Here is a 26,084-nt window from a genome sequence, read left to right as displayed (position 1 = left end):
AAGCAATCTAAGCTTAAATTACCTATCAGTGGAGGTGATTCTCATCCTGATTTACATAGATTGTTTCCTCAATTTTATTCCTTAAATGTAAAGAAGAAAGAATTAGCCAAGATGCAGCAACAGCCTGTCCGAGCAACGTTGTCGTGCAGTTCCTGTCGACAACGAAAGTACGCCGTCGTTTCTTGGCACTGATGACGATGCTGACGAGATACTCAGACTCAAATGTGATCGCGATGAGCCATGTAGCAATTGTGTTGCGAGAAATGTCTCGTGTCAATACGCGCCATGGCCTCGAGGTCGTGTTGCTGCTCAGAGAAGGGATAGCAGACAACATGATCTAAGTGATCGCGTGCGCCACCTTGAGCAACTCCTGGGCTCTATCGTCCAACAGCTTCCGACTCAGCAGGGGACATCCAACGGGTCACCCAGTATTAAGAGCCCGGCGAGTACTTATGTAACAAACTCTCTGGCCACAGGATCCCACCAAGGGTCTCATCGGTCCTCTCAGGAAGGCTCTGAGGTCAAGCCTGGAAGGATGATGGCGAATCCGAATGAGACAATTTATGTTTCTAGCAGTCACTGGTCTGCTATCTGTCACGAGGTGAGTACCTATCCAACGTAGAGAGCACTTCTGATACAAGGATACCCCAGGTTGAGCATATTCGTGAGCATCTGGACGAAAGCCACGAAGCGAGTGATTTGGGTATTGTTGATCAAGCCCAAAGTCAAGTACCGCTGCTTCTGGGACCGGGAAGACTGGCTCCGAGCCTTGAAGACATTCTTGCGGATGTTCCTCCGAAACACATCACGGATAGACTTGTGTCTCGTTATTTCACCTCGACTCAGCCGTCAATCTGTACGTCTAACTATTGATCTACAGTACTGTCACTGACGTTTCGAAGTGATCACCCATTCAGGAGAGTTTGAAGGCGAGGTAAGTTACGTTTCTACCTAATCTTCTCCTCACTCATTTTCTTCTAGTACAAACGCTTCTGGAATGACCCCAACTCGGTATCTGTTCAATGGGTTGGGATGCTCTTCGGCATTCTGGCCACTGGAACATTCCTGTACATCCGATCACAGGATGAGCTACCTGGAGGAATGGGCTCGCCTCTTGAGGTCGCAGAGTCCTTCCAGCAAAGATGCACCGACTGTCTTATTCTTTCCAAGTACTCTACAGCGCCTGGTAAGTATACTCTGGAGACTCTTCTGTTCAATATCCACGGTGAATTCGTGCGCCGTCGAGACGCTCATCTCGGCGTGTGGATCCTTACCGGTATTGCTATTCGTTTGGCTATGCGGATGGGATACCATCGTGATCCAGATAACTACCCTCGGATTTCACCGTTCCACGGCGAGATGAGGCGTCGTGTATGGGGTGTTCTCCAGCAGCTTGACATCCTGACTTCTTGCCAGCTGGGCCTGCCATCGCTTATCCAGGAGTCCCAGTGCGATACCCGTCTGCCGCGCAACATAAATGATGAAGATTTTGGCCCTGAGTCCACGCAGCTTCCTCCACCAAGACCTGAGACGCAAGGTACTGGAGTTTTGTACACTCGCGTCAAAGTCAAGATGATGACCATCTTCCGAACTATTTTCAACCAGGTCTCACTTGGCAAGACAGAAGACTACAACGAGATCATGGCTCTTGATCAGAAGCTTCATCAAATGCATCAGTCCATGCCCACTTGTTACAAAATAGCCAAGCTGGAAGATTGCTTCATGGTCCCGCCGTATCTACTCATTAGGCGATACAATCTTGAACTTCTCTTCCAGAAGGCTAGATGTACACTACACCGCCATCACATGACGAAGGCATACCATGATCCCAAGTATAACTACTCTAGAACGGCTTGCGTTGACTCAGCGATGACAGTCCTTGGGCACCAGGCTAGTATCCTGAAGGAGGTTCAAGTTGGTGGGCTATTATACAATGACAGATGGTTTCTCACTTCTCTGGAGAGACATGACTTCTCGCTGGCATCTATGGTGGTCTGCGTGGAGCTTGGTATGCCGCCAGAGCAACAGAACCCAGAGCTCGTGGGATATACTCGGGAGAGTATGATCGACGCTCTTAAAACCTCGCAGGCATTTTGGGCAGCTATTAAGGCCGTCTCTGCTGAGGCAAAGCAGGCATATGATATGCTCACAGTGATGTTGAAAGCTGTCACGACTGGTTCGAAGGATGAGTCGATGCCGCCAGCTGTAAACCAAGAAAAAGCCCCAGCTCACAATGGCAACGGCAACGGTAACGGTAAGACTGATGCTCGAAACCATGTGATTTGTAGACTGACAATGACAGGGCACATGAACGGGCAATACAATACGAGCGAAACTCCTTTCTCGACCGACTTTCAGGGCATTGAGGCCATGCTGAATAGCTCAGATGGCGTAGACTGGGTATGTTCCTCTGTAACGAGACAGTGTTCCAAGCTGACGTGTTTGTCTTTCTAGGATATGTGGGAATCACTGGTTCATATGCCGGAAGATTTCTCCCAATATGAAATGCCAGAAGGGCTCTGAAACCAATGCGATTGTCATTTTTGTCTCATGTTTAAGAAGGCGAGTGGTGTTGCGCTTATTGCTGACAGATGACGCAGCGTGCTGGTTAGCGGGGTTCGGTGTAGCCTAATAAAATTTCTCATGCATCTCTGAGCTTCACTCGATCAATTCTCGTGCGACACTCAACATCTACTCAATCTGTGAATACCTCTCTCAAAATCTCAACAAGCCATCAATATGCCTGCTCAATTAGTCATCTTCGACTTTGACGGGACTCTTTTCGATACCCATCAAGCCATCTCTCACAGTATTAAGCTCACCTTCGACAAACTCCTTCCAGCCTCAGCTCCGGCAGAGTCTGAGGTGCAGAAGTTGATCGGTTCTGGCTTGGGTCTCAAGGAAGTTCTCAAGGAACTACATCCTTCTCCCGATTCTTTCGAAGAGGCTGAATGGACGTCAACGTACCGTCGCTTCTACAATGACCAGGGACAAGAACTTGTCTCGGCATTTCCTGGGGCTAAAGAACTTTTGAAGAAGTTGCATGAAAGAGAGATTTATGTCGCCATTGTCAGCAACAAAGGTGTAGCCGCGGTTGAGACAGCACTAAAGAACAACGGCATTGACACCATCCCGCAAGACTTAATCGTCGGAGACAACACCCCTGGCGCAACGCGAAAGCCGGACACTGGAAGCTTCGAGAATGTTTTGCTCCCGGCCCTGAAAGCTCGTGGACTCTCACATGTTGACGTTTTGAAAACCTTAGTCGTTGGGGACACAGAGGCAGATGTGAAATTTGCTGCTAATATTGGAGCAAAGTCTGTTTGGTGCAGATATGGATATGGGGAAAAGAGCGCATGCGAGAGGTTGAAGCCAAATTTCACAGTGGATTCATTAGATGAGGTTGCGGGAATTGTTGAAAGGATGTGATTGATAAAAATTTCGCCGGTTGGGCGATAAGTTTTCATGGAAAGTAGGAGACTTTCAAAATTGGTGGGCTGCACGTGTTATCAGATATAAGTTGTACTTAGAGTTCAGCTTATCGACCTTGAAGCCCTGAGGCGAGAGGCGAATCCTGTGCTCTCTTCATGAAAGCTTATTATGGTAGCTTGAACCATCAGATGTGTTATTTGCAGTTGAGAGGTGTCACTGAGAGCTTATTACCATCATGCAGAACTTAGATAGGTAGCTGGGATTCAACAGAACAAGACCGATCGATGCCCGGGCTGCAACTTTCTTTAGCCATCAAGTCCAAGTAAACATCTCCAGATACCAATCAGTGAGACCTATTTCTGCTCTCATGCTCAGCTCAACTGCACTACTTATCATGTAAGTCACGTAAAAGGTGATCTACATGGTAGCCCTACGTAAACATCTTCATTCAAAGGGCAAGGTGAACAGCGACTAAAGCCCTCACCGAAGCCAAAATATGTGCTCCTATTACCTCAAGCCATTGCCGCTTATAACGGCGCGCCACAGAATTTCCCCCAAACCGCTTTGTAAAGGAGTATTTGATTGATGTGAAAGCTTAAAATATCTCAACGAGATATATTAAGCCAATATAAAAACAAATTCCAATCAACTAAATCTTTTAGAAGGCAATATGTACATAGACTCAACAAAGAAAAATCCCTCAGTTTAAACACGCAGCTCCATATCGGAATTTGGAAACTACTTTCCAGGTGCCCTTGCTCAAAGCCTGTTGTCATGGTATTGTATGTGAATCGACGAAAGTCTAAGCTATCGATCCAACTATTGACCACGAACTTGCCATGAGACCTTTGCAAATTGTACATCACTAAACTTTGAGGTGACTAACAACACTCGAACCTTCTTTGTGCTTGCAATAGGCTTAAGATAGACTTCCACCAAACACAGGGATACTTTCATCGCGAAATATCAAACTTAAAAGTCCGTCCCAGCTAGGTATAAAATCCAGGTCTTCCCCCTTTATTTCTTTCCTTCTCTCATCAACAAAACATCACATTCTGACCCCAATCTCCAAGTCACTACAACAAAAATGTTTACTATCATACTCTGCTTCCTCGCCGCTACTGGCATAGCCCATAGAGTCCCCGAGATTCTGGGCTACCAGACTATATGGTCGGACAGCTTCGACGGAAGTGCTGGCTCTCTGCCAGATACTTCCAAATGGAACATTCAACAATGGTATAAGGAGCTGAACAGCGATTACCAGGAGTACAAGGCTTCCCCTAACAACGTCCATGTCACTGGCGATGGTTTCCTTCGTATCATCCCGAGGCGCGACCTCTCTGCTGAAAGGGGTTGGACATCCGGTCGTATCGAGAGCACGTACACCTTCACCCCGACACCTGCTACCAAGACCATTATCCAAAGTTCCATCCGTCTTGGTGATGGCAACCTTGATAAGAAGCAGGGCATCTGGCCTGCCTTTTGGCTGCTTGGTGACAGCCACCGCACTGGTGGTCCTTACTGGCCTGAGTGTGGTGAGCTCGACATCATGGAGCACGTGAACGGCTATCTATCGACCTATGCCGCTATTCATTGTGACAAGGCTCCTGGCGGTATCTGCAAAGAGAAGGAGGGTATCTCCGCGTCGGTCCATCTACCAGATGCGGGTACGGACTGGCACACTTACAAAGTTGTCATCGACCGCACCCCGAGGCGCTGGGAGGACGAGACTATAGAGTTCTGGGTCGATGACCAACTCATTCAACAGGTCACGGGCAAGAGAATTGGCAATCCGGACGTTTGGAAGTCTATTGCCCGCAACAAGATGTTCATGATTTTCAATGTCGCTGTTGGCGGTGACTGGGTAAGATGAAATTCTCTGCATGAAAGACTTGGGCTAACACTTTGTAGCCGCAACCGCCACAACGTGATACCATAGACGGCCTCGGGGCTGGTATGGAAGTCGGCTATGTTGCGCATTATGTGAAAGAAATTTCAGAAGAAGATACACGCTTCAGGGTCGAACACTATTATGATAAGGATGAAGACCTTCAGGCTCTATACCCTGATCCAACTCCCCCGGAAAACCCAGATAAATACTATGTCCCTCCCCCGCCCGATTACCCAAAGACGCATGGCTACCCCATGGACAGCTACAACTATCCCCCTGTTCCTCAAGCCCCACCGCCTCCGCCTCCTGTTGGCGTGCCCCCTCCTCCGCCTGTTGGCATGCCCCCTCCTCCTCCTGTTGGCGCGCCTCCTCCTCCTCCTGTCGGTCCGCCCCCGCTTGGAGATGAACGAATTCCATATTCCCAGGAACCATATCATAATAGCGACCACTATTATGACTATGGTCAAAACCCTCCACATGACTACTATGATTACTGGGGTGATAATAACAAATAAGCTCGGCTTCATAATCATGACTATCATATGTAGCGTTGGGCTGGGCTGGTCTTTCGGTTCTGGTGTCATAGATCTATGAAGCTCGCCTGATATAGGTTGTTCACGTTTTCGAACCTTCGTACTTCTTTGAATCTGATACCTCGCTATTTGTGTTGTGATTCTCTTTTGAATCGGATTACAAGAGTGGTCCTTTTCTGTACCCTTCATTGTTGCCTTTTTGTCCGGTTCATATCTGAAACATGAACAGCCATATCAATATTGAGCTTCTTTCGATTGGTGATCTAGTCTAGTCAATAAATATTATCTGTTCATCATATTGTCCGCGACCCTCGTGATCTAAAATCCCAATGCTGTGCTCATTCGACGGACCCGTTCCATCTCCAGACCGACTTCACCTTGGATACGTTGTGCCAGTAGAAGCGGCCCAGCGTATGGTCGAACAACCCAGGGTGGTTTCTCTTTGGCGGAGTGTTGGGACGGATAAGAGTAGAGGAAGCAAGATACGTCGCCGAAAGTAAGTTTTGGCGTTTTCAACATCTGTTGGCGCAAATCTTCTCGTCATCTTATCCCTGAGAACAGCCTGGCTCTCAAGGGTTAGTAGTGTATGCATGTCAGTCTTTCGGGTTGTTGTTCTTAACTTAGCTTGCTATTACCTAGCCAGTGGCCTTCCATCTTCGGAGACAGCTCACAAGAGCTTCCGATCGATTGGCTGACCCGAGGCATCGCAATAGGAGCATGGCAAAACCACCAAAGCAATCCTTTTGTCCAAGAATGAGAAGCCAAACCTCAAGCAATTCATTCTCGTGCTATTAATCCATTAAACCAATCTTGGATCAATCTCTAAGTTCTCTGTGCTGATATAAGCTCTCAGCCACAAGTCTTTGGATTAATCTCAAAGGACAAGAACAACGTCCCCAACTGAGACACTGAACACGCAGGACATTCACAGTTAGCCAAGCCATTTCAAGTATTTTGCATTCCATCTGAGTGAACAGTACCGGGGTGTCCATGAACAAAATGGTCAGCGTTTAAAACCGCTCCGCTGGGGTATTTCCTCCCTCCAATAGATAACTTACTTTTGAACCATTAACACGTATCTGCAAAGACCAGCATCCTGCACTGCCAACAGTTGGCAGCTTCGACTGAACATTCTGCTGTTCGAGAGACTAGTGTCATAGGGGCTAGTTTCATCCGGTTGAAAGCAAACAATGGGCCTGTTCAAACGGCTTCTCTTTCATAACCAATGACAGACGCTTTCCTCGGAGCAGTGGCAGCAGAGCCTTCATTCACCTTCCCTTTTCCACCGAGGTGTGCCTTTCTATCAGAATCCCAACTCAGAATTCTGATTCTTCTCCTCCTAAACAAACAACAATACCAAATCATCAACAACAAAACATTCCTCACAATTGCAACAACCTATCTCTCTGCCATCGGCTACCTTCGTACTCTTAAGAGAAATACATATTTCAAACCAAGGTAACCGAGACTTCACCACTCCGAACATGACTTCAGTGCTGACAACCGAACTTCAGACTTCAGAACGCAAGTCATACCATGCTTCGAATCCTGGTCGCAAAGAAGCCCCTCGACCGCAAGGTCCAGGCTTCCGAGATCCCTGGAAAGGATGCCGAAAAGTCTGTTCGCGCGCTTGAAGACTTCGAGATCGAGCAGGACCAGTCCTTTGAGGATTGGATCGAGATCATTGATCACGCAGCGCCCAAGACACCTCGGGCTATCGTGATGAATGCCAACAAGGCTATCAACCAGGACTATGTCGTCATCACCAAGAACACTGAGTTGGACTCTATCAAGAAGAAGAAGAAGAAGAAGGCTTCAGTCTCTGACGGCATTGTCCTTGTCAAGGACCCCAAGCTCACCCGCCTCTCCGGAAATGTCAAGAAGTAGACGATGAATCTCTACTGTTGTGGTCAAGTTGGAGAATCGTGGACGTTTGGTTTTGTTGTTGCTTTTGGGGACAATGGTTGATGTATCAAAGAGGGACTGGCGATGTACTATAGCATACTGTGAGCCAACCTGTGTAGCCAGGTGTTCTGTTCGCTAGTCTAATGAACCCACACTGCACTTTGCGATAAATCACATGGCCGGTTATTATATTGTTGATATTGTTTCGTCCCAAGTCCCTGATAAGGCCCTTGCCCACTTGGTGCCTCGGATGACACCATAAGGCGGCTCACCTCACAGTAGAGCCTTTCCGCCAAAGCACCATTCTCGGCACCGCCAAGTTTTCCCAACCACCAACCTTCCATTCCCAAAGAGACCTCTTCACAGGGTCACTTAACTTAGAGCCTCGATTCCGAAGTTTTTAACGTCCTACTTTAATGACGCGGTCCACCACCAGAACCTTGTAGTGCGCATTCGAGAAGGTTGCCAATCCATAAGCATTTCACGCAGCATCGAAAGGATTTCCCAAAACGTCCTGGACGAAGGATCAACTGTGTGGTGGCTATGCCACATTGGGTTGTGCCAAGCCGCTGAGGTGCATGAGGTATTCGGTAGGGCTTTTCAGCAGACTTGGCCATTGGCAGAGATATTGGTGGATGTGGAAGTGCTACCTACCTTTGAAATCTCAATAGAAACATGATTAGATGGAGGATTGACTCGTATAAATGGCCGGATGAGAAAAGGATGCTCCGAGAAAGGTACACATGAGAGAATCATGTTGTAGGGCTGTTAGTCTCGACGCTACGCCGCGCCACGCACCCATGTCAATGCCCCTGTCAATTATCGTCATCAACCCACGACCAGCTCGGCCGAAATATCACACATCAGGTATAACACCTGACAGCCAAGCATTGGCTACCTCCCCCCATTATATATTACCAGACTGACCCCAATCTAATCAACCATCACCAACACAACGTCCAGAACCCACGATCATGACTGCGGCAACCTCCATCGATCTCATCAACCTGTGCAGCTCCATCTCGAAGCGCACAGCCTCTTGTGCAGCTGCCGCAGACAAGGTAGCCGAACGAGATGAACAGCACGTTCTTGAGCTGAAAATCATATCGTCTGGTCTTGATGAGCTGAAGCGCAGAATGGGCGAATTGGAAGAGCTCCTCCATGTTAAACCCGACAGCCGAAAGCTTCGCGATACTCGCAACACTCTCATTCCGCTCTTGAAGACTTACGAAACAGCACTCGAGTTTCTACGTATGCAACTCGACAGTTGGCAGCCAGAGAATGTAGCAGGATCGGACAGTGAATTCTTGAAGGCACATGAAGACTGCCTTAGTGTTTACAATGACATGCTTGAGGTTTACACTCGCCTCGTTAGGTGCGTTGCCAGTTCCAAATATTGACTCACTTTCTAATATCCAGCCAGGAAGGATGATTCTTTAGGCCCATCTGGCTCGGGTTATTTTACCCATCAAGCTCAAGAAGCAGTAAAGTCGGCTCTGAACAAGAGGCTTGTCAAACCGGATACTACTGCCCAAAAGGATACCATGTCCAACAGCGAGAAAACCCCTGTCGCGGAGAAAGAAGTAGCACCACCTTCGTATTCAGTGCCCGCATCAACGACGACATCGCCGCCCATAGCATCGTCATCAATGTCTTCACCACCACTTGTTCAAAGCCCGGTAAACAACTGTCGCCGTCCCAAAGGTTCCTCATTCTTTAGAGCTCTCACATCAGGCTTCCGCAAACACGATCCATTGGTCTCAACGCTCTGTCAAGCCGCCACTCGTGGAGACGAGCAACAAGTCTCCGGCCTAATCTCCCAAGCCGCAAACGTCAACGGTCGAAACGAAGACGGGGATACACCACTAAAGTGCGCCATAAGATACGATCAAGTTGGAACCGCGTGTCTTCTTCTACAAGCTGGGGCACAAAGCAACAAGCTACCGACCTTATTCAAGGCTGCTTCTGTTGGAAGTCTCAAGATCGCCAGGATGCTTATCGATTCTGGGGAGAGTGTACACGGCAAATCAAAGACTGGAAAGCCCTACTTTGTTGATGTTGTTGCTAAAGGCAACCTGGACGGTATCAAGTTTCTCCTTGAGAATGGCGCTCCAGTTAATGCAAAGAATGAGAGGCGAGAGGAAGTCATTGTACAGGTCGTCAAGACGGACAACATCGAGATCACCCGTCTTCTTCTTGCCCACGGCGCCAACGCAAATGCCAAGGATGCAATAGGCGAGGAGATCATCGTATACGCTGTCAAAAAGGGCAACGTCGAACTTGCCAATATCCTCCTCGATCACGGCGCCGATCCCAATGCCGAAAGTGCGATCAAACATTCCATTCTCTACACAGCTGTCCAAAGCGGCAACGCCGATATGGTTGGACTACTCCTTGACAAAGGCGCAAGTGCGAAACTGTTGAATGTTCTTGGCACGAGTATTCTAGAGGCTTCAATAGGAATGAAGAGATTCCAGATCGTGAAGAAACTCATCGAGGGGGGTGCCGATGTTGATGGGACAGATGCGCTTCAGCAACCTATTCTCATTAAGGTTATCAGAAATCCATTTTTGAACAACGACGAGAAGGTTGAGGTTATGAAGATGTTGATGGCTAATGGTGCGAGTCCTGAAACGGTTGATATAACCTTCGGTCTGCCAGCTATATGTCACGCTGTCGAAATGCCCAGTACCCCTGTAGTGCAAGCGCTTCTGAGCCGAGCCGTCAACACCAAGGTTCGCATGATCTCGGGCCAAACGCTCCTCACATACTCCATCGACGTCAACCGTCAGAACACTGTTGAGGCGCTGCTAGCACAAGGTGTTGATGTCAATGAGGTCGATGGACTGAACAGAACGCCTCTGATGCTGGCGCTGATGAAACTTGATTACAACTTGACGGCGAAGTTGATGGATTACGGTGCTGATCCTACAGCTAAAGAGAATCAAGAAGCTGTCAAGTTCATCAAGGCTGTTGGAAGAAAGGATTTGCAGGAACTTCTTCGACCAAGGGAAGTTGAGGCAGGTCCCTCAACTCCGGCTGTTCGACATGAGGCCGAGTTGCCTGCGTCTGAGGCCCCACCGCCTTCATATGAGCTTGTCGCTGGAAAGGTCTAAATTTCCAAGGCGCTTGTGATTTCACTGATGAAATAGGAATCTGTTTAACATTTATTATAAGAAGTTCCAACTCAATGGACGTGAAGTTTATGCCTCGTGATAATGACGCAAAGATGTCAGCGGGCATGATGACATAACACACCTTATCATCATCGAGGCCAAAACTCCAAAACCGACGGCCTTAGGTTGGTAGTCGCACGTTACCCCTCAAACGACGTCCTCAGGTTGATAGTCTTGATTAGAAATACAGCGCCGAGTTTTCACTATTTATTCGTCGCATTTCTCTCTCATTTCGTCTTTGTATCCTCAATCTCACTATCAATTTTCTCTCTCTGTGTCTTGTCAATTCTTACGCTATTCTCAACATGAGCTCCGACGACGTCGCCATCAATGGATGGACTGCAGTCCCAGTTGACGCCGGGAAGATCTTCAAGAATGGACCTTACATCAATGAACCTGAGTACGTTGATGTTGAGAGCATCCAGTTCCCAAACGACGACCCAATTGTCGAGAAGACACGGCAACATGCCAAAGATAAACTCCTGAAGCAGACTTATAACCATTCCATGAGAGTTTACTACTGGTGTAAGTCAAGCTGACCTCCGAAGAACTCCACATCCTAACAGACCTTTCCACCAGCGACTGTCATTCTCCGACAGCAGTTCCCAGAGCATGCTGGCACTCTCTCCCCTTCGACCCTGGCACTAACATGCCTCCTCCATGACATCGGCACCACCGATGAAAACATGTCCTCAACCCGCCTTTCTTTTGAGTTTCAAGGCGGCTTCCAAGCTCTCAACCTCCTTCAAGACAACGGCTCTACCAAAGACCAAGCCGAAGCCGTTTGCGAGACTATAATTCGTCATCAAGATCTCGGCACTGAGGGAAGAATCACTTTTCTCGGGCAACTCATCCAACTGGCTACGATCTACGATAATGTTGGTGAACATCCAAATGTCAAAGACTTCGGAAAGATCATTCATGAGAAGACGCGCGAGGAAGTAAACAACGCTTTGCCTCGTGAGGGATGGCTGGGATGCTTTGCGGCCACGATTCGGAAGGAAGAGAGCTTGAAGCCGTGGTGCCATACTACTCACATTCCAAAGTTTGCGGAGCAGGTTGAGGGGAATCAGCTTCAAAAGCCATATGAGATTTGAGTGCCTACCGCTATAGATTGGGTTTTCATGCAGTCTCTTGCAAGTAGTCTGTGGTTGGATTTCACTAATCTTTCATTCCATCATCTATGTCTTGATACAAAACTCTTAAGCTAATTCTACTCATCATTACCTACCATCGCAACTCTACGAACCCTGATTAGTATCCAGATACATCAGGCCACTCCGTCTCAATACCCTCTCTGATGATCATATCCTGAAACTCTTGAAACAACTGCTTCTTCCCCCGTACTTCATGCGGCGATAATTCCTTGTCCAAACAATGCGCTGCCAACAACCCCGCTGCCTCACCAATATTCCACTCAACAGGATGTAACCTGTAACATCCATTCGTAATATGCGTAGTCCCGATATTCTTTGAAGCTGCGAGTAAGTTAGGTCTCTCAACTGGTATCAAAGCACCAAGTGGAATCTCGAATGGGCAGCAGGCTACATCGATATAGTTGTCACCGCCAGTCGATGGATGAAGGTCGATGCGATACATGCCTACGCCGACACTATCAGGATAGTGCACTGCGCCTTTGGAACCGCGGACGTCAAGGGAGAGATCTTGCTCCACAACTGTGGTGATAGCTTTAATGCGTCGAGATTCACGGACGTAGGGGGCCATGGCGAGACCGTGTTCTGTACCTGTGATATCACCTCTCAAGCGAAGACCAGGGTAGCCTGTACCCTTTCCATCGGCGCGTGGGCAGTCTGTTTGGAGGTAGTACAGCATACTGTACGACAAAGACGCAGCTTCAGCGAGACGTTCTTGAAGTTCAGCCTCTGAGACATCGATGATAGGCTTTTCGAAGTAGTCGATCATGGGCCAGTTTACAAGGCAGATATCTGAACGATACACCCCAGGGATAAAGTTGTCTTTGGCTGCAATTCGTCGAAATGTCCAGAGATTCATATCGCCTCCTGACTTTCTCTGGTCTGAAATCACTGAAGCTGGATCATCGTTCGGATTTGGCGTAAACTCTCGCTCAACAATCTCAAGAGTTCGAGGATGCGGTGCTTTGAGGCCAAGCAATGGCGCACCCCAAAAGTCAGGATGACAGCTTCTCCAGTGATCGTATCTCTCAGGCTTGGGAATTGTATGGTCTTCGCCCTCGATGTGATCCACGGCGAAACAAATCGATACAGCTTGAGAGTTCTGAGGCTGCGCTTCCTCCGGCGCACTCGGCTCTCCTGTATCCTTTCGAGACTCAAATCCCGTCACATATGGCGTCTTGGTGATTGGTAGCAAATCTCCTAGCTCTGTAGCATCAATGACGTACTTTGCGTCAACAGTGAAAGTCCCTCCATCATCCAGTTTTCGGAACTCCACAGACCTCACAACTTGCCCAACCATCTCACAAGAAACAGCCTTGACGCATTTCTTAACAGTGAGAAGTCCACTACCGATAAACGGCATGAGCATGGCTTCGATAACAGCCACAGCAACTCTCGGCTCATGACAAAGTTTGCTGACATGTCCCGCCCCAGGATTCAACTGCGCCCTTCGTCTCGCCTCCTCTGTCAACGGGTAATTATCGCGATAATACTGTCGTATGCCATCACGTAGAGCACGATACGACCGTGTTACGCCGAATTGCTCAACCCAGGTATGTTCATCAGGAGGTACAGCTTGGCTGGTCAATTGGCCGCCTAGCCAGTCATATTCTTCAGTGAGAAAAACATGCCGGCCTCGACGGAGAGCTCCGAGCGCAGCTGCGACACCGCCCAATCCACCGCCTGCGATGAGAATGTCTGTTGAGAAGTGTTTTGGTCGGGTTTTTAAATGAGCTGTTTGCCACGAGACGCTGTTTTTGACATGGCCATTGGGAGGCTCAGAGAGTTCGCCCATCTTTGGTGGCTGGTAAGTTCACCAACAATCAACTCAATAAATGACAACCCGAGACTGCAAAAGTAAATATCGAGCAAACATGGGAATCGTCTTGTTTTAATTCGTCTCACAGAATCCTTCTCCCGCCGATCTCCCCAGATCTGCGTTTCACTTCCCCATACCCGAGACTCCCCGTGAGGGGTCACACAGCACGTGCATATCCTATTCTCATGACCAACACCGCCAAGACATTTCCCCCCTCAACTCGTCGGGAAGTAATCACACATCTCCCCGATCCTTACATCCTCACAATGTCGGAGGACAATGCACGCAAGCGACCGCGTCAACCCGCGTCCGATCCGCGATATCCCAGGAAGAGGAGTCTCAAGGCGTGTCATGTATGCAGAGCGCGTAAGACAAAGTGTGATAATGTGCAGCCGACGTGTGGATTCTGTGCGTCGTTGAATATTTCTTGTTCGTATGATAATACTGAGAAGGATCATTCTACGTGAGTTCATCCCTGCTTGGAAGACAAATGCTGACGTTTATGGCAGCTTTGATCCTGCGAGTCTGGAGATCCTGAGACAGTTGGGGCAGATTATTAGTTCGCAGGATGAGTTGACGCAGACTGTGCGATCGATTGCTGCGTCGCAGTCGCACGCCGGTTTGGGTGCTGCTCAGAATGTACATGTTGCTGAGGGTTTGAACTGGGATGCGAATGTTCAGGCACAGCAGCTACCCTACTATGACTGGTCTGGAGGACAATCCGACTCAAACTCAACAACACCAGCAGCATCAGCCAGCGTCGCTGCAGTTCGATGGTTCGGCATCCTCGCCAACGATGCATCGAACGAAGCCTTCCCAGACGCTGATGCACCCTTGGGCCTCGACGGCGAACTACTCGATACATCGCCCGATGGTCAAGCAGATAGCGACATCACGCCATTGCAGAAAGCAACAAGGATCATCGATGCTCAACCACCGACCCGGGATGCAGTCAATGACCATGCAGCGAATGTTTCCGAAGAAAGCTTATGGCAGGCCCCGCGGAGTATATCACTCCTCGATCGAGAACAGACCTTGTTTCAGAACTTCTTGCACCGCATATGTTCATGGGTATGTTGGTCACGTTCTGCAGGTGCATGCATACTGATCTCTTATCAGCTTGACTTGTTCGATCCAGCTCGGACATTTTCTACGCGAGTTCCTCATCTAGCAGTCCGAAATGCGGGTCTTCTCAACGCCATTCTCGCATTATCATGCTATCACCAATCCCTCGACGAAACCATCCCTTCCAATCAGCGTCCGTCGCAAAACACTGCACTGCAGTATTACTACCAAACTCTTCACTATGTTCAGAAAGCTATGCGTTATTCGACGTATCAGAATAGTCAGGAACTCATGGCGACAACGCTTATGGTCTCAACGTATGAGATGCTACGAGGGTCACGCAAAGATTGGCAACAACATCTCCAAGGTGTCTTCTGGATCTTGAGATCTCGCCAGATTGAAGTTGAAACATCGAGCCTTGAAAGTACGACGTGGTGGGCTTGGTTACGACAGGATATTTGGGTTGCTTTCCGTGAGAAGAGGAGAACATATAGTACATGGATGCCCAAGAAGGGATACGCGGATCTAGATAGTCATGAGTTAGCTTCTCGTGCTGTATGGATAATGGCGCAGGTTATTAACTTTTGCGCCGTTGATTCGTCTGTTGAAGTGGAGGGGCTGACTGGGAGGATTGGTTGGGCGAAGGCGTTGAGGAAGATGTTGGATGAGTGGCAGTCTCATCTAACAATTGAGTTCTCAGCGTTGCCGACCATGGGGAATCGGGAGAGTGAACTGTTTCAGCCACATTTGATACATCCTCAATGCTTTGGTAAGCAATCACCAACTGTGAAGCTGGGCCTGATACTGATTGAGACAGGACTCGCTGTGCAGCTTCACCATTGCTCCAAGATCCTCATCACCGCACATGAACCTCATTTAGACGGCATCCAAGGCCTACTCAAGCGCCAGAAGGAGATTCAAGAGAGTATAAAGATGGTATGCGGAATTGGCATGACGCTTACAGAGGATGCATCGAGCATGCTGTCCTCGCAATGTCTCTTCATTGGTAGGTCCCCAATGCAATCTTTGGATTTGTATAATCTGACAGCTTATGCAGCCGGGATGTTCATGCAGAATCCCCGAGAGCGTGAATGTGTATTAGAAATGCTGGATACATGTCAGAAGAGATGTGGTTGGCCTACACCTTCATTAAGATCAGAACTGGGACAGATTTGGGAGAACCCAGATGCACTTTGGGATGGTCAGCATCGGTGACGCTGCTTTGTCGGAAGACCTGACAGCGAGGCTTTGTACGATTGGGGCGGTGTTGAATGTGATTTGTGATACCCTTAATGCACAATCAACTGTATCTTGCAGTGGGATTTTGTTGCCCAGATACTGAAGTGAACGAATATACGAGACAGGTTACATCATGCACGGTGATTTGTTGTATTACGGGCGCAAGAGGCAGCCCTCCCGCTCAGCCCCCAACGTAAGAGCTCCGAGATTATGCATACCCCAACCAGCGGCCTCAATAAACCAAGCGAACAGCGCACAATGCTTCTGTATTCTGCAATACTTGCTGACCTATACATCAAAACCCCTCCAAACCGATAGCCTACGCCTCTACCCGAGACTCCCCGCGTCGTCCGCCAAGCCCATCATCGAATCACGCGCCCGAGACTCCCCGCCGGTATGTTCTACCCCAGGACATGATCTACACCCCGCATTATGCTTGTTTGCCTTCCCGTAAAAGAGGGTGTTGACCTTCATTGTCTCCACTACTTAAAACCATGGTGCTCTCGTAAGCTTAATTCCTATCGTCAATCCTTCTTTAATCTCTTATCCGATAGAAGTGAGTGAAGATGACGATACATGGCATGTTTCGGCGCATTGTGCGCAATGATGCTATCCGTGTTGATCCGCCGGAGATTTACAACTGGCGTGTCATCGCTTTGACGGCTTCAGTAGGATATTCGCTGCAATGATTCAGGGATAGTGGACTAACATTTATAGGCGTGTTTTGCTGGAGCGCTGTTTGGAGTCGATGCAGGTATCATTGGTGGCGTGCTGGCTATGCCAGACTTCAAACGGTTTGTTTCAAAGCTGCCTTGCGATGGGACCCCCGCTGACACAGGTTTAACAGGGAGTTTGGTCTTGACACTCGGCCAAAAGAAGACGCAGCTGATCTAGCAGGAAACCTCGTCACGACAATGCAAGCCGGTGCTATCGCTGGAGCTCTCCTGTCCAGTCCATTTGCCGATCGCAAGGGTCGAAAGCCAGCGCTGCTTCTTGTTGCGGTGACGGGTTTCATCGGTGGTATCATGCAAGCGTTTTCTTACGGTCACCTCTCAGTCTTCTATATCGGACGGTAAGTTCCATGACATCAACCAGCGCTTCATGACTAGATGTTGATGGCTGCAGATTCGTCGAAGGTCTCGGTCTCGGCGCAGGAACAATGCTCGCTCCAACATACGTCTCCGAAAACTCCCCCCGCGCAATCCGCGGTTTTCTCGTCGGCTTCTTCCAACTCCTCCTCGTCCTCGGCGGCATGACAGCCTACTTCATCAACTACGGCTCCCTTCTGCATCTCCCCGGTAAAGCAACATGGATGGTCCCCCTAGCGTGCCAATCCATCTGTCCAGCATTACTCTTCTTCAGCATGCTCTTCTGTCCAGAATCGCCACGCTGGCTAGCGTCTCGAGATCAGTGGGAGAAGGCTGGAGCTGTTCTTTCAGATGTGAGAAAGTTGCCGGTGGATCATGCGTATATTCAGCAGGAGCTGTTGGAGTTGAAGACGCAGATTGATCAGGAGAGGGAGGTCATGCAGGATACGGGGTTCTGGGCTATTCAGAAAGAGTGTTGGACTTTACCGTGGAATAGGAAGAGAGCGCTTTTGACGGTGGCTATTGTTACGCTTGGGCAATGGACGGGGGTGAGTTACTTCTACAGCTGGACAGTTTGGACAAATGGTTGCTAACGAAGTGCAGACTGGTGCTATTAACTACTACGCACCAACTGTAAGTCTTTTCTTATGCTCGTCAGGTGCTCACGTTAATGTTTGATAGATCTTCAGCGGTTTAGGTCTCAGTAGTACAACAACTGCACTGTTCGCACAAGGAGTAAGAACCTTTACAGCTTCTCCCCCCATCACTCACTGACACTTTTCAGATCTACGGCGTCGTCAAAGTCGTTACATGTTTGATCTTCATCTTCTTCCTCGCCGATTCCCTCGGTCGTCGCAAGTCATTCATGTTCGGCGGTGCAATCCAAGCATTCTGCATGTTCTTCGTCGGTTTTGTATGTAATCCGCTCCCCCTTTTCACTCCCACTGACGTTGCTAGTATCTCCGCTTCGGTCCTGAGCCTGGAGAGGGCGATCATCCTCCTCCAGCGGGGATTGCTGCTTTGGCGATGATATACATCTTTGCTGCGGCATTCAACATGAGTTGGGGTCCTGTCTGTAAGTTTTCAGACTTTGGCGGTCTGGTTATCGTACTGATCTCCATAGCATGGATCTATGTCTCTGAAATTCCAACGAATCGACTTCGTGCATACAACGTTGCCCTCGCATCCTTTACTCACTGGGTACATAACCTTGCAGTATCAAAGTCAACACCAGTCATGCTTTTGCACGATCCATGGAGAGCGTACTTCATCTTTGGATCGTTTAACCTGTTCATGGCGATTGCTGCATACTGGATCCCAGAAACCAAGGGCGTAAGTCATCCCCATGCATGCACTCACCCAGAATCTGACTCGAATGATTCACAGATCTCACTGGAACGCATGGATGAAGTCTTTGGCGTCGCGGACTTTTCCAACGTCGAAGATGTCGGCATCGCAGCACGCCGCGCAAAACGAATCGACGACGAAGACGTGGAAGACATCCAAGCCCCCAACAAATCCTAATCACATCTCTCAGCATTACGCGAAGAATAGAGTTCCAGGACTGGATTGTGATATAAACTCTGTTGGTGTAATAAAATGTTCATCCTCCAACCCCTGCATCGTTCATTCGTAACAAGACTCGTAACGAGTTCCTATCATTTCGTTCTCCCTTGTATTATATACGCGAGACGAAATTTATGCGATTCTCGTGTTCTGAAACATCTCTCCGTTGGTTAGTCTGAGCCGTTTTAGCCGATATTTTTGATGAAGACGCGACAGCATTTTGCCGTGTATCCGTGGGTCGATCTTGAGTCTTTTTCTCCATAATTGGCCGAGATGCCGGATCAACGTCAGAACTCACTAACGCATTCAATCAAATTGGAGAAGTATAATCTTGCTCCAGTTTATGCCAGGTTTTTGGGTTTACTAAATGGATGATCGTCTGTGACGTGACTGCACCGTAGTTCTGCGGTCAGTTGTTGCAATGCGACAGATCTAGACCAACCCCTTATCATTGAATTGACGGTTAACGCCTGACTCGTTTAATCGTGACTATTGACTGCTATTTTTACTAGGCGGAAAACATGTCATATCATTCTTGGGTTATCTCCATTTGAAATTCTCGTATTGCACCAACTACCGTTTCGTTTACCCCTTGGGTCTAAACCTGTTTCGGCAGTTGACCGACACTAACAAAATCTGTCCATCAATAGTCTGACAAACATCAAACAACCAACACAGGATATTCATGATTATCAAAATAATAAAATTTGGTATCGAATTATCTCTAGTCAACAGAACAAAGAGAAGCAGTGTCCATAGTCTAGTCCCTCTAACGCCAACCCAAAAAAACACACCGCGCTATGCCGAAATACCTTGTCTATAATACCTGTATTCCACCGATGCCCCCTGACACATGTAATGATCTGCAATGAGATCCTTGGCCCGAACATCCAGCCACCCAGCGGCTGCATCCTTGACGCCAAAGCCCAGCCAGACCTCATCGTCGAGATATCCGTGGTTCGACGGTGGGAACTCGGTCTGGTTGGTGTAGTACGACATGGAGCCCGTCCATGAATAGCTGAGGTCCGATTCTCCGTGGTACGTGAGCTTCTTGCCGACGCTGATCATGCGGTACGGCGCTACTGATTCGTACACTGCTATCCGACGGTCATACCATGTAAACGAAGCGCCCGGGAAGTCTTGTCGGCGCTGCACGATGCCCATCAACACGGTGTTTTGCTCATCGGGTTCGCATTTTCCGCGGTTGCACATTGTGACACTTAGCATGGGTGAGCTCTGGTGGACGTGGCTATCGTCGATCATGACGTCGTGGATGCATGTCTTCCTCTTCTTGCCGTGCCAAGTCTTTCCCGGCTTGGCCGTCGGTGGGTACGGTTCTTCAACAGCTGATTGCTGGTCGTCAACCGCGACGATGGGTTCGACGGGCTCGTCGGCGGATTTCCAACGGAATAATTGTCCCGGCTCCACCATCATTAGAAGCTCGGAGTCTGGACTAAAGGGGGACTGAGCTAGCGCCCAGTTCTTCTCGCGCTGGTATCGAGGGTGGTTTTCTTGGCCTGGTGCTGGTTCGCGAGCGAGACCTGTTGGTTCGGCGAAGCGGATTGGGGGAAGACGGGATGAAAAGTCGGGGCCGAGGGCTTGTTCGAGCTCGGGGAGGGCGGCGCGTACGTCAATGAGGAATTGGCCTTGACACATTGTCTCATCGTCGACTTGATGAGTGAAAATGAGAAGAGGTTCGCCGGCGCGTGTCCAGAATAGTTTCATGTCTTCTGGGCCGACGTACTTATCCATGTCGGGTTGCCTCTTGCAGTGATGTTCAGGTCCACCAAAGTCCTCCAGCAGCAGTGTAGACCATTCACCGGTCCTGATGACAGGTCGGTCAAGGTAGTTGGTGGTCAGGTTCGCAAAGGTAGCGACTTGACGAGCAACTTTGTACTTTTTGCCGTTGATTTCCTTTGCGACATGCGTTGTGCGAGCGATGACGAGAAAGTCATGAGTGATATTAGCATCGCGAGGAAGCTCAAGTATTGTCGGATTAAAAAGCTTATGACCAGTCTTTCTCGCATCAATCTTGTTATAAAAGCCCATGTTATTCCGTAGGCTGGTCAAGAGATGGTAGTCGTAGTATGGTTTATCCTCAGCATCGTCGCCACGGTCGAGGCGGAGATCGTAGTAGTCATCTTGAGTATTCGATTGATCCTTCTTCTTATCATTATCATCTTTGTGTTGAGGTCGTCGATGGAAAGGCTCCTTTGGCGATGTCTTCTTTGGCGGTTCGGAGCGATTGAGATCTTCAGGTGGGGGTTGCTCCTCATAGAAGAAAGGCCGTTCTTGGATTGGTGTGATTGATAGACCGTCGGATATTTTAATATGAAATATTGTTGTAAGAATAATGCAGAAAGTCAAGATGGCCACGAACGTTAGCACGCCGCGCAGCAAGTGGTTGTGAGACCGCATGGTGGTGTCATCAAGCCGCTGTGAACATGAAAGAGAGGTAGAGTTGACGGGGCGAATAAACTCAAGCGGCCATAGCTTGAATGATATACGGGAGAGACAGTTGGTGCTAGTCATACGAACCCACATCGTATCGTATTCCGTTTCGTCATAACACCCACAAAACCAAGGTCAAGGTCAAGGTTGTTTAGACGCCGCGTGGTCAAGCTTTCGCCAAGCATGTCAGTTCTTCTCTCTCCTTGGATCCCTTGTACCATCCGATCTAACCGGGTCTCCGCAGTTCTCGACCCTGCTACTGGATCTGCCGTAAAACGTGAAACCCCTCCCTATCTCGCCCTCTGTTTTATCTGAAACATGATTCATACCGTAAAACAACTGCGACAGCATTTGCATTATCCTTGCGTCAATCAGTGGCGGTTGGTAAACCGGTAGCCGCTGGAATGCAAGCCCAGCTTCTGCTCAAAATAGTAGCGCGCCCAGTGGAATAACGCCATTGCAACGTGCCAGAAACATGACGAGACGCCACAAAAAAGGTTTGGTACCCAGCTGAACAGAAGCCTCTATTGAGTTCCAGATCCACACTGCGAGTCAAGCCGCCGCGCAAGCTCTTTTTTGACATCACTTCTTTCGGCACGGCGATCCGCGGGGATCCCCCATGCAACAAATTAAAAACTGCCGACTTGCCGTGGGAATATCGGAATTCTTGTAATATCTACTGCAACTGTAAGGAGTAAATAACTCCCTGATTGCGTGGAACAAAATGTCGCACAATACGGCTGGTGAGACGTATCCTTGAAACCTGGCAGAAGTAATAGATTGGATGGGGCGGAGTTTCTGTGAGTAATGTGATATGGAAGCGATGCAGTGCGCCTATTTTTCTTGGCGACACACGATTTGTGACATGGACATGACGGTGGGTTGGACAAAACATTTGCGCCTGTATTTTGCTGGCTTGCACTGTATTGGAGATGTACAATATGTGGAAATAACACGTCGTAACATGTCATGCAATACAATCTGCTAGCTCAATAACGTGCATCCAATGCTTCGATTCTTTCTTCAGGTATTGACTTGGCAGGCGCCTCTAATCTCACGAATTGATAGCCTAGAAGAGCTGCAACGTTGGTGATGGCGTTGGTTCCGTCACTTTTGGATACGGACTTGATCGTGCCACTTGAATGCTAGCCACCGTTGACTATTGACGATGGCTTCGGCCAATGCCCAATACAGAATGACAGCCGCCTCAAGACCCCTATCTCTCCAGAGTCATGCTCAGCCTTCAATGATGCAGCTTCAACATCCAACATTCTGCAACGTTGTTCTCCAGATCTTACAGACCGGGGATCTCCTCATGCAGCACCTGTCAACGTCGCAACCGGACATTTTGAACACGATAAAGTCAGCGCTAGTATCTTTCAAGCCGCATCGGCTATCCCGTTGCGGCTGCAAGCCTTTTGAAGGTTTTGCTTAGGGTCTTGGCAAAAAAACGAGACTGGGATCAAGGGTCAGCTTTATTTTTATTTTTATTTTTATTTGACTTAGAACTTATGACCTGCAGTCTCGTAAGGCAGGATACGAGAAATCATGGGTTGTGCCGTGGTGTTCTGACTGATTGTCAGCAGTTCGTATACGAGCATCACGAGTTGAAAACGTGCGATTCAATGACGAGGTACCCAATCTGGGGAAGGACTCGCATGCAGTACCCGGGCAAAAGGATTAGCTGAATTGTACTGATCCATGACCGGATCATCGCATTGATGGTGAGGATGAAGGGCAAAAAGGATCAATCGAGAAAAAAGAAGCGGATAATGGTGGGTTTAAACCACCTGTCTTGGACGAACAGGGAATCGAACCCTGGACCACTCCCAGAAGGACATCTCTTGAAAGAGAACATGCTAAGGGAGTATTATACCACTAAACCATTCGCCCGCAACGACTTATGATTGGTTGAGAGTGACGCGACAATTCCAAAACATGTAGACCATTTGCCTGTTGAACGCCGTTATTCGCAACGGTTTTATTATTGACTTTCATTGGCAGGAGCAACGAACAGAACTTAATCTGATGTCTCTCATACAAACTTTGTCACGGTTCGCTGACCCTTATGAGGTGCTGTGGGGGAACAGGAAAAAACAGATTCCAAAACTCCTGGCAGGTTCAGGGTAAGCTCACCAGAATCAATTTGGCCTGTCTAGTCGATATATCATTTTGGCAGTATTGAAATACGCCTCATACTCAATATCATCCTCCGTATCGTCCAAATCATAATGATAATGACCTCCAGCATTTTTCCCGTCTGCAGCGTAACAATGTGTATGCTCAATCCGCAAACCCATCCTTCCTTCACGATCAGCCGAATGCAGGACTGACAAACAAAGCATTGGTGCGTCAAAGTCGTGAAAGGTCAACCAACTATCAACATCTTTGCGATTATTGAATGGCAAATCTTTCTCGGTGGGGAAGTCAGGCATGATATGGTATTTTGCCTTGCCTTTCTTGACCAAGAAGAGTCCACCGAGACTGACAGTCTGCTCATCACCGTAGGCTAGACGGAGACCTTTTCGGATACACTCTGCAAAACTTCTTTCAGAGCCGGTCCTCTTTCGAGCTGTGATCTTGATCACAGGTCCTGGATTGCCTGAGGAGCCGAACAAGTTGATCATCAAGGCGCAGTCCAAAGAAGGACTCTTGTCGACATGCACAGCGCTTGTCTCCTTGTCGATCTTTGCATAGCGACTCTCATTCTTGACATTCTCAAAGCTGCCTTGCCAGCCAATATTTGGCGCAAGTTCACAGTTCTGCCCGATAACGGGATGCGGGCCAGCTCCAGCACCAAGTAATCCCCCCTTCGCAGGATCCATGTCCATAGCCTCCGCAAGCTCAGTCATGGACCAAACGCAATCCATCTTTGGGCGCGGGAACAAATTCGGTTGACCTCCTACATCTGCTATCTTCTCATCTCCTGATAACCCCTCGGTAGCTAGATGGTAGGGCGCTTGCCGAAGATCCGGGCAGGACACAACACTCACTGTGGAGTGCTCATAATTGGCTGCCAAGGGTGCTTGAAGTTTAGCTACCAGCTCTTCCAAGCCAGGCGGAGATAAGGGAAACTTTTCTATGCGCATGGTTGTTCTTGAAGATTACAGTGTGTTGATCTGTATGAAGATGAAATGATAATGGCGCTCCGGAGATGGCGACATCACAGCCTCACAGCAGGGGCGGGGTCCGCGGAGCATAAACTCAAAATCTGTTCCAAGTAGAAAGACAAACTCAAAGTGATTGAAGCATTACGCGTCACCAGCTTTATTCTTCCATCCATTCAACAATGCACGTGGGGATGGACATAAGAAAATTGGAGGTAGTGATAGTCAAAAATGCAAAAATGAAAGCCTCGCTAACGCTCGCAATCGAATATAGGAACAGCCCGATGCGGGGGTCGAACCCGCAACCTTGAGATCGCGTACTCGTAAGAGTCTCACGCTCTACCGATTGAGCTAACCGGGCGTGGCTCTTGATGATGTCTGATCGATGCTCAGAATAACCAATATCAAGCCGACAATCAATGAAACGTGACATTCACAGATTAGATCAGTTTCAGGAAACATCCCACCTTGAATCATGAGGCACTTATGGGTACCATGGTGATATCGTTGTTTTTTTTATTCCTCGTCTTCTCTACAGATGAATAACTAGCCTGAGACGCTTAAATCTGGTTGGTGCTAGTCGCCCAGATGGCCTCTGCCTCATCATCCTCGCCCTTGTACAAGACTACATTTCCATCATCCTGCACAGCGAGATAGACCTCATCGCCGTGGCCACAAGTGTCAGAAGCCCAAACAGCTTCGTCGTCATGGGTACTAGAATGACCATCAGCTCCTGCAATGCCCTTTTTCACGGGAAAAATACTTACTACAAGACAAAGTTTCCGTCATCTTGAAGATGAACGCCCTTGATGTCGTCGCGCTGGTCTTCTGTGTTCTGCCACACAAATTCACCTTCCCAGTAGATAGCGATCTTGCCGTCTTCTTGCATCCTGAATTCGTTGCTGCCGCTATCGCTGGTGAGGCTGTCGCCTGGGTACAGCCAGTTGTCGTTGTCGAGTCTGCCCATTTTGAAGGTTGTTGAGAGTAGAGAGACAAGTTTCGTTGAAGGAGAAAGGAGGAACTGTGATGATGTGAACTGTTTTGAACAATTGTAGAACAGAGAACGGCGTCTTTATATACAACTCATCCCTCACCCAACCCCGCACTCTCCTCCTCTTTCCATCTCTCAGGCTGTGTTCCAGTGCGAGACATGCATATGTGCCAAGATACAAAGTCGGATGATGAAGTTATCTTCACGAGAGGCCTCACAAGCCTGAACCTCACCACAATGCGGAGGAGTCGGCTATCTGATCACTCCCGCCCGCATTTTACCGCCTTGGCCTCCCGCATATTATGGGGTAAACCCTGGCCAAGAACGGAAACGGCATCTTTCCTCCCAGCGGTTATGCACGTCTCAGGCTGGGCGAAATAAACAAGAGGCTTGGGTTACGAGACGATGTCCCTTATTGCGCCACGTTGCCTGCATATTTCAGATCCGCGGCCTCCTTCAGAATCACTGGTAGTTGGAGAGTCTCGGCGCTGACATGTGAGTGGACCGGGATACTCGGCTTGCGCGTACGACATGCCCAATGCCTGGTTGGCTTGGCGCTTACATACATTGAGAGGCAGGTTGCCTCATGCAACGATTTGACATGGTATGATATGATGATCTTCCTCCTCATCATGTTTCAGAAGGTCTGATCTGCAATGGTTGTACA

The 26,084-nt window shown here is 48.7% G+C and overlaps 12 protein-coding genes and 2 non-coding genes across 16 annotated transcripts; 8 read left to right on the top strand and 6 right to left on the bottom strand.

Annotated features, from left to right (window-relative positions):
- Nucleotides 1-111: 111 nt before the first annotated feature.
- Nucleotides 112-2,523, top strand: FOXG_16856 (uncharacterized protein; the record flags this gene model as incomplete). Its single annotated transcript, XM_018396871.1, has 7 exons — nt 112-167; nt 217-601; nt 652-856; nt 903-934; nt 982-2,254; nt 2,303-2,400; nt 2,455-2,523. 7 exons carry the CDS (start codon nt 112-114, stop codon nt 2,521-2,523), a joined length of 2,118 nt encoding a protein of 705 aa, XP_018257659.1.
- A 216-nt stretch (nt 2,524-2,739) lies between these two features.
- Nucleotides 2,740-3,650, top strand: FOXG_16855 (phosphoglycolate phosphatase; the record flags this gene model as incomplete). Its single annotated transcript, XM_018396870.1, has 1 exon — nt 2,740-3,650. The coding sequence occupies one exon, from the start codon at nt 2,740-2,742 to the stop codon at nt 3,427-3,429; it is 690 nt and encodes a 229-aa protein (XP_018257658.1). The 3' UTR covers nt 3,430-3,650.
- An 869-nt stretch (nt 3,651-4,519) lies between these two features.
- Nucleotides 4,520-5,838, top strand: FOXG_16854 (uncharacterized protein; the record flags this gene model as incomplete). Its single annotated transcript, XM_018396869.1, has 2 exons — nt 4,520-5,296; nt 5,344-5,838. 2 exons carry the CDS (start codon nt 4,520-4,522, stop codon nt 5,836-5,838), a joined length of 1,272 nt encoding a protein of 423 aa, XP_018257657.1.
- A 1,554-nt stretch (nt 5,839-7,392) lies between these two features.
- Nucleotides 7,393-7,743, top strand: FOXG_16853 (uncharacterized protein; the record flags this gene model as incomplete). The annotated part of the gene is made up of 1 exon (XM_018396868.1): nt 7,393-7,743. The coding sequence occupies one exon, from the start codon at nt 7,393-7,395 to the stop codon at nt 7,741-7,743; it is 351 nt and encodes a 116-aa protein (XP_018257656.1).
- Nucleotides 7,744-8,735: 992 nt separating this feature from the next.
- On the top strand, nt 8,736-10,877 carry FOXG_22610 (uncharacterized protein; the record flags this gene model as incomplete). Its single annotated transcript, XM_018403020.1, has 2 exons — nt 8,736-9,136; nt 9,185-10,877. 2 exons carry the CDS (start codon nt 8,736-8,738, stop codon nt 10,875-10,877), a joined length of 2,094 nt encoding a protein of 697 aa, XP_018257655.1.
- Nucleotides 10,878-11,242: 365 nt separating this feature from the next.
- Nucleotides 11,243-13,941, top strand: FOXG_16850 (cyanamide hydratase; the record flags this gene model as incomplete). The annotated part of the gene is made up of 2 exons (XM_018396867.1): nt 11,243-11,462; nt 11,517-13,941. 2 exons carry the CDS (start codon nt 11,243-11,245, stop codon nt 12,032-12,034), a joined length of 738 nt encoding a protein of 245 aa, XP_018257654.1. The 3' UTR covers nt 12,035-13,941.
- Nucleotides 12,088-14,014, bottom strand: FOXG_16849 (uncharacterized protein). The gene has a single exon (XM_018396866.1). The coding sequence runs from the start codon at nt 13,884-13,886 to the stop codon at nt 12,192-12,194; it is 1,695 nt and encodes a 564-aa protein (XP_018257653.1). The 5' UTR covers nt 13,887-14,014; the 3' UTR covers nt 12,088-12,191.
- A 72-nt stretch (nt 14,015-14,086) lies between these two features.
- On the top strand, nt 14,087-16,358 carry FOXG_16848 (uncharacterized protein). 2 transcript variants are annotated; one of them, XM_018396865.1, is made up of 5 exons: nt 14,087-14,373; nt 14,420-14,981; nt 15,030-15,744; nt 15,793-15,981; nt 16,033-16,358. In XM_018396865.1, exons 1-5 carry the CDS (start codon nt 14,096-14,098, stop codon nt 16,188-16,190), a joined length of 1,902 nt encoding a protein of 633 aa, XP_018257652.1. In that variant the 5' UTR covers nt 14,087-14,095; the 3' UTR covers nt 16,191-16,358. The 2 variants fall into 2 exon arrangements, with proteins under 2 accessions (XP_018257652.1, XP_018257651.1); XM_018396864.1 differs by having other exon boundaries at nt 15,030-15,981.
- A 437-nt stretch (nt 16,359-16,795) lies between these two features.
- Nucleotides 16,796-18,981, top strand: FOXG_16847 (uncharacterized protein; the record flags this gene model as incomplete). 2 transcript variants are annotated; one of them, XM_018396863.1, is made up of 10 exons in its annotated part: nt 16,796-16,882; nt 16,932-17,008; nt 17,062-17,286; nt 17,340-17,850; nt 17,906-17,935; nt 17,984-18,037; nt 18,087-18,215; nt 18,260-18,377; nt 18,426-18,634; nt 18,689-18,981. In XM_018396863.1, the coding sequence occupies 10 exons, from the start codon at nt 16,796-16,798 to the stop codon at nt 18,824-18,826; spliced, it is 1,578 nt and encodes a 525-aa protein (XP_018257650.1). In that variant the 3' UTR covers nt 18,827-18,981. The 2 variants fall into 2 exon arrangements, with proteins under 2 accessions (XP_018257650.1, XP_018257649.1); XM_018396862.1 differs by having other exon boundaries at nt 18,426-18,922.
- A 428-nt stretch (nt 18,982-19,409) lies between these two features.
- On the bottom strand, nt 19,410-21,633 carry FOXG_16846 (uncharacterized protein). The gene has a single exon (XM_018396861.1). The coding sequence runs from the start codon at nt 21,410-21,412 to the stop codon at nt 19,667-19,669; it is 1,746 nt and encodes a 581-aa protein (XP_018257648.1). The 5' UTR covers nt 21,413-21,633; the 3' UTR covers nt 19,410-19,666.
- A 1,482-nt stretch (nt 21,634-23,115) lies between these two features.
- On the bottom strand, nt 23,116-23,212 carry FOXG_22609. Its single transcript has one exon. It is a non-coding gene; the product is annotated as a tRNA-Ala (tRNA).
- A 68-nt stretch (nt 23,213-23,280) lies between these two features.
- On the bottom strand, nt 23,281-24,742 carry FOXG_16845 (uncharacterized protein). The gene has a single exon (XM_018396860.1). The coding sequence runs from the start codon at nt 24,406-24,408 to the stop codon at nt 23,461-23,463; it is 948 nt and encodes a 315-aa protein (XP_018257647.1). The 5' UTR covers nt 24,409-24,742; the 3' UTR covers nt 23,281-23,460.
- FOXG_22608 lies at nt 24,705-24,787 on the bottom strand. Its single transcript has one exon. It is a non-coding gene; the product is annotated as a tRNA-Lys (tRNA).
- Nucleotides 24,777-25,900, bottom strand: FOXG_16844 (uncharacterized protein). Its single transcript, XM_018396859.1, has 2 exons — nt 25,194-25,900; nt 24,777-25,140 (listed from the first exon to the last, which is right to left on the bottom strand). The coding sequence occupies exons 1-2, from the start codon at nt 25,391-25,393 to the stop codon at nt 24,987-24,989; spliced, it is 354 nt and encodes a 117-aa protein (XP_018257646.1). The 5' UTR covers nt 25,394-25,900; the 3' UTR covers nt 24,777-24,986.
- Between the last annotated feature and the right edge of the window lie 184 nt (nt 25,901-26,084).

The sequence above is a fragment of the Fusarium oxysporum genome, chromosome 13 (assembly GCF_000149955.1).
Source record: "Fusarium oxysporum f. sp. lycopersici 4287 chromosome 13, whole genome shotgun sequence".
Lineage (NCBI taxonomy): Eukaryota > Fungi > Ascomycota > Sordariomycetes > Hypocreales > Nectriaceae > Fusarium > Fusarium oxysporum.
Note: the sequence above shows the minus strand (reverse complement) of the source record. Positions and strands in the feature narration are given on the sequence as shown.